Source organism: Gekko japonicus, unplaced genomic scaffold (assembly GCF_001447785.1).
Source record: "Gekko japonicus isolate JY-2015 unplaced genomic scaffold, Gekko_japonicus_V1.1 scaffold669, whole genome shotgun sequence".
NCBI lineage: Eukaryota > Metazoa > Chordata > Lepidosauria > Squamata > Gekkonidae > Gekko > Gekko japonicus.
Window position 1 is genome coordinate 80,254 of NW_015167073.1, and position 8,458 is coordinate 88,711.

The window sequence follows — 8,458 nt, forward strand, 5'->3', positions numbered from 1 at the left end:
GTTCTCCAGATTAGAGTCCGCCACTCTTAACCACTACACCAAGCTGGCTTTAAAGGGAAGCGTGGGGTGGTGGCAACAGGTATCACCAGACAGATGGATAGATGGGACAAGAGGACTACAGTACAAAGGAGATGATCAAATGGGTGGATGATGAGTGGACAACAAAAAGGTTGGAGGGGTGGCAAAATGAACAGACCGATGGACAAAAGAAGGGTGGGAAAGATGATGAGATGTATGGCTGGAATACAGAGAAGTGAAGGGTGGCACAATAAACGGAAGGATGTATTGGTGTACGGATTGGCCAGAGATGGCTGTGCAGAATGTTAAAGTGAGCATGTGGATGGACGGACTGAGAGATAAAGGAAGACACTGGAAGGAACAGTGATGGGTAGATGGGACAATAGGAGAGAGATGGCAAAATGGATAGATGGACTGGAGGAGTGCAGGAAGAAGAGAAAGATGGCAAAATAGGTGAATGGATCAGAAGAAATGGATGCACATATAAGAGGAGGGGGACTGACGGAGGAGGAGGAGGAGAGATGGCAAAATGGATGAATGGGTTATCAGGCTGATGGCGAGATGGGTAAAAGTTGGGTGGGCAGGCTGATGGAGAGATGGCTCCATGGATGCTGTAGAAAACATCAATAAGGGGTGGGCATTATAGGAGGAAAGTTCTGGGGCTCAGGTCGGGAGGTCGATTAGGATGTTAGGCAGGGCTTTTTTTGTGTAGAAAAAGCCCAGCAGGAACTCATTAGCATAATAGGCCATACCCAACAGCATGATCTCATTAGCATATTAGGCCACACCCATGACAGCACAGCTCATCAGCATATTAGGCCGCACCCCGCGTTACCAGAAGTGTGGTCATCCAGCCACACCCACCTTTTGCTTCTTATTCTGCTTACCTTGTTTGTTGTCAAAACCCAGGGCCTTTTTTTGTAGCAGGAACTCCTTTGCATGTTAGGCCACACACCCCTAATGTAGCCAATCCTAATGAGTTCCTGCTCTTGGGTGTGGCCTATTATGCTAATGACGTTCCTGCTGGGCGTGGCCAACTCGGGAGCCAGCCGGAACTCCGTTCCTGTGCATTCCTGCCCAAAAATAGCCCTGATGCTGGGCACGCAGCCGTAAGTATGCTAGAGATCCACAGGCCAGCTGGGTGCTGCACTGGGTGCTGCCCCCATAGCACATGCTGCTGCTCTGGACAGACATCAATGCGATAGCCCCTCGGCCTGGTCTTGACGGGAAGGGTCCCTGGGTCAGGCTCACCTGCAAGGCCAGCTCTGCCTGCGACGTGGACCCAACGGAGAGATAGACGCCCAGGACTATGACATGGGAGAGGGAGGAGGCCAAGCCGGCACCCACCGCGTCTTGCATCCGGATGGGCAACATGGTGTAGACGGTGAAGATGATGAAGAGGAAGAAGGAGACCTTGGAGGAAAGGACGTGGCGTCAGTCACCTGCGCAGCAGGATCGGCGGTGGTGGGGAGTGACGCCGAGTCACACGGCAAACCTTAGGGTTTTCAAGGCGAGGGGGAAATAGAGGAAGTCTGCCGTTGCCTGTCTTCACGTAGCAGCCCGGCACATCCTGAGAAATCTCCCGTCCAAGGACTCACCAGGGCTGACACAGAGGGGCTTTCAAGATCTGACGAGATGGTGCTAGCCTAGGCCATCGAAGTCAGGGATAAAATTCCATTTGCGGGAAGGAAATGCAAAAAAGCGTGTCCCCCCCTCCCAACACACACAGTTTAGCTGTAGCACCTCTGCCATATGGGTTGGGAACAGTGTTCCCTCGAAGCTGAGTTAGTGTGAGCTAGCTCACCGTTTTTTAGCCCCCAGCTCACACATTTTTGTCTTAGCTCAGGAAGGAGGGCTCCAGAGCAAACTAATTTTATGCAGCAGCCAAACTACCTGCTCACAACTTTAATGCCAGTAGCTCACAAAGGAGAATTTCTGCTCACAGGACTCCACAGCTTAGAGGGAACATTGGTTGGGAACTACATTTCTGTTTGCAAGGGAGTCCAGAGTTGCTACAGGGAGGCAGGCGATGGCAAGCCACCTCTGAGCTGTCTCTCGCCTTGAAAACCCTACGGGGTCACCGTAAACCAGCTGTGACTTGACATCACTTTTTTTACTACACCATCAGGGGAAGTTAGTTTGTTTGTTTTTAGATACAGAAACACTTCCAGGACCCTCCACTGAAGTGACAGAGTCCGTTCTATCACCTCAAGTCACCTTAGGTTTCAGCCCTGATCTGGATAGCCCAGGCAAGCCTGATCTCATCAGATCTCAGAAGCTAAGCAGGGCCACCAACCCTGGAAAGTATTTGGACGGGAGACCTCCAAGGAATACCAGGACCACGACGCAGAGGCAGGCAATAGCAAGCTACCTCCCTGAATGTCCCCTGTATCCAAGCCCCACTAGGGGTCGCCAGAGGTCAGTCATGACTTCCGGGCATGCGCACACACGCGCGCGCGTTCATATAAACACACACACAGACATGCAAACACAAAATACCCCCAGAAAAGTCACCTTCGTTTTCTGGTCACCTCGTTCCCCTGATGGTGTGAACCACCGCCTCAGGCAGCTTTGGGTATTCAATGCCAAATTAAACACAGGGGATGGCTGTGGTGGTTCCCCTGTGTGGTAAGGTTTGCACTTATGTGCAAAGCTTTAACATTTGAAGAGGTGGTACAGCACACACTTTGCATGCTGAAGGTTCCTGGTTCAGTTCCTGCAGTCAGGGCCGGCCCCAGCTTATTTTGCACCCTAGGCTGGCAGGGTCTCCTTCTCTTTGGCACTGAATACAGCTTTGGGTATTCAATGCCAAATTAAACACAGGAGATGGCTGTGGTGGTTCCCCTGTGGGGTAAGGTTTGCGCTTATGCGCAAAGCTTTAACATTTGAAGAGGTGATGCCGGAGCTCAGTGGTACAGCACACACTTTGCACGCTGAAGGTTCCTGGTTCAGTTCCTGCAGTCTCCGGGATCTCAGACATTAGAGTCTCTTTTTGCATCTGAGGCCATGGAAACCCCGTGCCCATCAAATAATGAGCTAGATTGCTCAAGGATCTCGCCCAGTGTAAGACAGTTTCATCTATTCAATTCTTCTCCATTGATCATTGCACATAGAAGAGTAGATATCAGGGAGGAAGCTAGGCTGGAGCACTTCTCCTTGACGGCCTACCTTTCTATCGAGAGAGTGGAGTTATTTCTTTACATGTTAGAGCATTCCACTGTGCAGCCCCACCACCTGCATTCTGAAGCATCATGATTTTGCTCAGGAATGTGTAGACCAATGCTTAGAAGATGCCCATCCCACCCCTTAAAGTGGCCCGTTTCAACTTGTAAAGTCTATGCCCCTCCCAAAGATGCAGCGAGAGTACCTCACCTGGTCCCAGGCCATAACCAGCCCTCCAGTGAAGACAAAGACGTAGCCCATGGTAATCAGGCAGATCCAGATTACAGCGGAAAAGACACGAGTGCATTGTTGAAAGACGCTCTCGATGCACACGAGGACCAAGATTAGGCCAAAAACAGCCAGAGCAGCAAATAATGTAATCAGGAAACCCAAGTTGGAGGAGAATTCCTGGAGGAAAGAAGAGACATGATTAATTAGTCATACTCGCAATACTGGTGTTCTCCTAAAGGGCACTGCACAGCAGGAAACAAGGTGCTGAAATTAATGGTTTCTGATTCCTTTGATTAGCATTAGTAAATCATCAGCACATGCTTGTTTGATCTTCCCTTGTCCCAGTTTGTTAGAGGGCTGCCAAGCATCTTGGAAGAAGGGTCCAAACCCATGGTCTGCGGATGACCCAGTTCTGCCTTTGAAAGGTAAACTATTATTTTGGTTAGCACGTTTCAAATCAATAGCAGCAGTTATTCTAACAGCAGCGGTTTGCATTCCCCCCCCCCAGGTCAGTCTTAGCAGCTATTCCAACAGGAGTGGTTTGCATTTCCTACAGGGTAGTCTTTGCAACAGAACTGCAACAGATTTTGACATCCCCTTTCCCCAGTCTAGAATACACAAGCAGAAGCCGACAGAAACAAAGAACTAACTCTCATGCAGTCCACAAACGTGTCCCTACTGAGTTATCTGGAACAGACTCTTACCACAGCTGGAATTGACAAGCCTCCACCACTTGCTCCTGTGTGTGTATATATATATAAGCGCTCTGGCCTGAATAAGCCACGTGACCTGGCAAAAGGATGTAGCAGGAGCCCCAGACCCACCAACTTTTCACCATTGAAAACAGAGACATGCTTATTACACTCCTATTATAATAACAAACAGCTGCCTGAGCCCGCCGCGCACAAGTGATTACGCATTGTTGAAGGCCCTACTTGCCTGCTGTTTTCATTTACTGGGAAATAGCCTGTCCTCTGCTGATTTCAAAGCCGGGAGGGTAATTATTCTTTGGGCAAAGGACACTTTAGAAAAACACAATTGTTCCTCCGGTACGAGAGCAAGATGTACCTTAGCAGCTGCAGTGCGCGAAGTGGCAGGTTGTGTGCTGCATGGTGCCTTTGTGCCCACTTATGCCTTTACCTACATGTGCATGCATTTACATACACAGTTCCAGGCTACTATAATGCAAAAGCATTTGCAAAAAATGAGCCGGAACAGAACGGGGAAGCCAGGATCAAAATACCCCCCATTTACATCAATTGCACTGGCTTCCAATTTGTTTCTAGGTCCAGTTCAACGTTTTGGTGTTGCCCTTTGCAGCCCTACATGGCCTTGGGTCAGAGTATCAGAGGGACCACCTTCACCCTAGGGTTGCCAGCACCAGGCTAGCAATCCCCAGGAGCAATGAGTGGGCGGAGACTCCAAAAAACAGCATTGTGCAATACCATGAGGTCACTTCCTGTTCCAGACCCAGGTTGCCTTTCCCCAGTTGGGGGGCAGGGGATCCCCCAGTTTGGAGCCCCTCTCCTGTTTCAGTGCTATCAGAAAGCTGGAGGAAATGGCCACGGGGTGCTCCTCTCCGCTAAGGAATTAAGCCTCCCCGAACAATGTGCCAGCATCACCTTGGAGTGACATAGGCACATTGGTGACGATGCTCTGATTCTTGGGCAAAACTCTATGGTAGAATTAGCTTCAAATAAGAGTTTTGCCCCAAAGCCAGAGGGTCACCCCTCCCCCACATCACTGACGTGCCTATGTCACTTCCGGGTGATGTAGGCATGTCACCCCCTGATGTCCCCGGTGTGCCTATGTCACTCGGAGATGACGTAGAAACATCACACTTCTTCTCTCCCCTCTCCCGGAGCTTCCCGGTAAGTCCCCCACCAGCTTGTCGGCCAGACCTGGCAACCCTACCCAGAAATGATGTCACAGCACCAGTGAGATTCAAGGAATCTCCTGAACCTCTATGAGTTTTACCATAGAGATCTGGGAAATGTCTAGAACATTGCACAGGGCCGGTCCCCCTTTGAGCTCCTGCTGCTTCATCGAGCATCGCGAGCAACGTGGCAGCCCCACCTTCACGAGGGACTGGCACATCCCATACCCCCAAATCAGCTGGCATTGCTTTTGGCTGTGAGCCTGCCTTGGGTGGGTGAGGTTGTGGGCATGCAGGATAGGACTGTTTCTGCTACGGTCCCCAGACTTTGGATCTCCCTGCTTCAAGAGGCTGGGGGAGCCTCATCATTGGTGAGATGGTAACAACAATTCTTTAAATAGTTCCTTTACAGGCCTGTTGCGTGGTGGGGTTTTACTGGTGTTCAGGGCTCTTTTTGTAGAAAAAGCCCAGCAGGAACTCATTAGCATAATAGGCCACACCCAACAGCAGAAACTCATTAGCATATTAGGCCACACCCCTGGCAGCACAGCTCATTAGCACATTAGGCCGCACCCCCATGTTACCAGAAGTGTGGTCATCCAGCCACACCCACCTTTTGCTTCTTATTCTGTTCACCTTGTTTGTGGTCAAAACCCAGGGCTTTTTTGTAGCAGGAACTCCTTTGCATGTTAGGCCACACACCCCGAATGTAGCCAATCCTAATGAGTGTCTGCTGTTGGGTGTGGCCTATTATGCTAATGAGTTCCTGCTGGGTGTGGCCAACTCAGGAGCCAGCCGGAACTCCGTTCCTGTGCGTTCCTGCCCCAAAATAGCCCTGCTTTTAATAGTTCCTTTAAAGGCCCGTTGCGTGGTGGGGTTTTACTGGTGTTGATGATTTGAAGACCATATTATCTGTTCAGCTTGCCTACTGGGTTTGAATGACTTTTACACAGGGCTGCATCTGTTCTGTTAGGCTGCTGTTTAACACCTTATGGGGTTGTCTGTTTTGCATGGCATATTTTCAACCTTTTAAATGTTGTAAACTGACCTGGATATTTTGGTGCAAGAACGGATATTAAGTATAGGAATGAGGTATCGGTGGAATAAATACACACGTGAAGAGAAGAAGAAGAGATTGGATTTACATCCCGCCCTCCACTACCCGGAGTCTCAGAGGGGCTTACAATCTCCTTTCCCTTCCCCTCCCCACAACAGACACCCTGTGAGGTAGGTGGGGCTGAGAGAGCTCTTTTGAGGACTGCCCTTGAGAGGACAGCTCTGAGAGAACTTGTGACTGACCTGAAGCCGTGCCAGCAACTGCATATGGAGGAGTGGGGAATCAAACCCGGTCCTCCCAGATTAGAGTCCATCCACCTAACCACTGCACTGTGCTCCTAACCACTACGCCAAACTCCTAACCAGTGTTCCCTCTAAGCTGAGTTAGGGTGAACTAGCTCACAGTTTTTTAGCCTCCAGCACACACATTTTTGTCTTAGCTCAGGAAAGATGGCTTCAAAGCAAACTAATTTATGCAGCATCGCTCACTCGCAACTTTAATGCCAGTAGCTCACAAGGAAGAATTTTTGCTCACAAGACTCCACAGCTTAGAGGGAGCATTGCTCCTAACCACTAACCAAACTCCTAACTGTGCCTAACCACTACACCAAACATGGACCAAACATGTCCATGGTGATGCATTTCATTATATATCTGCCAGAGATAAGATGCACACCTGACTAGATATTTAACTTTTAGAGTAGCTGACGTGTGGAACTCACTGTCATGTAAGGTTGCCAGTCTCCAGGTCAGGCAGGGAGATCTTCCAGAATTACGGCTGATCTCCAGGCTTGCTTTGGAGGGTGGACTCTATGGCATCTAGGGTTGCCAAGTCGTTCTTTACTCACCGGCGGGGGAGCGTTCTCTCTGTCCGGGAGCTGCTGAGGTATGTGTGCGCGCACGCACCGCCAGAACGTCACAGGAAGTGACACGGGCATGTCCTCAATCGTTGGAGGGAAAACCATAGAGTTTTCCCTCCAACAATTGGGGCCACACACCCAACGTGCTCTACGTGGTTGCGTCACTTCCTGTGACGCACCCACACTGCGCTTTGGGGGGTGAGGTTCCCCTGGGGCCCGATTCTGCGGCGGCGGAAATCGGGCCTCCAAAGCGGGGGTTTACCCGCCACCTGCCCCCACTTGGCACCCCTAATGGCATCATAGCCCACTGAGGTCCCTCCCCAAACCCATCCCTCCCCAGGCTCTACCCACAAACCTCCAGGAAATTCCCAACCCAAAGCTGGCAACACTACAAGACATTGTGATGCCTACTGGGTTAGAGGAGTTTACAAGTGTTTGGGAGATATCTGTGGTGGACAAGTTTATTGCTGGCTTTTAGACATGATAACCAAATAGGACCTCAGGGTTCAGAGCCTCTGACTACCATATGCTGGGAGTCAACAAATGAGGCCTGTTCTTTGTGGGCAGAGTTCCCTCTAAGCTGAGTTAGTGTGAGTTAACTCACAGGTTTTTAGCCTCCGGCTCACACATTTTTGTCTTAGCTCAGGAAGGAGGGCTCCAGAACAAATTAATTTATGCAGTAGCCAAATTGCTCGCTCACAACTTTAATGCCAGTAGCTCACAAAGTAGAATTCTTGCTCACAAGACTCCACAGCTTAGAGGAGGAGGAGGAAGAGGATATTGGATTTATACCCCGCCGTTCACTTGGAGTCTCAGAGCAGCTTACAAACTCCTTTCCCTTCCCCTCCCCACAAACAGACACCCTGTGAGGTGGGTGGGGCTGAGAGAGCTCTGACAGAAACGGCTCTTTTTCAAGGACAGCTGTGCCAGAGCTTGTGACTGACCCAAGGTCACATCAGCAGGTGCAAGTGGAGGAGTGGGGAATCAAACCTGGTTCTCCCAGATTAGAGTCCGCACATTTAACCACTACACATTGTTTGTGAGTTATACTTGTGGGCTTTTCTATGTAATCTGACTAGTCACTGTTGCAAACAAGATACTGGACTAGATGAATGATTGATCCAAACCAACATGGCTGCTCTTATGTTCTTCCACAGACGAGGGAAAGGGTTTGGAGCCCTATATAATGACCAATCTGAGGGTTTAAACGGATGAGACAAAGATCACATGTTCCCTGCATGCCTAGTAAGTGCAA

General features: G+C 50.0%; 1 protein-coding gene across 1 annotated transcript in view; it reads right to left on the minus strand.

The window, feature by feature from the left end:
* The window catches only part of ADCY4 (adenylate cyclase 4), a 66,778-nt gene that overhangs the window by 51,076 nt on the left and 7,244 nt on the right, over nucleotides 1-8,458 (minus strand). Inside the window, exons 2-3 of the mRNA XM_015412753.1 lie at nucleotides 3,391-3,588; nucleotides 1,270-1,431 (exon numbers count right to left, since the gene is read on the minus strand). Coding sequence (XP_015268239.1) covers nucleotides 1,270-1,431; nucleotides 3,391-3,588 — 360 coding nt within the window. The remainder of the gene's footprint in view (nucleotides 1-1,269; nucleotides 1,432-3,390; nucleotides 3,589-8,458) is intronic.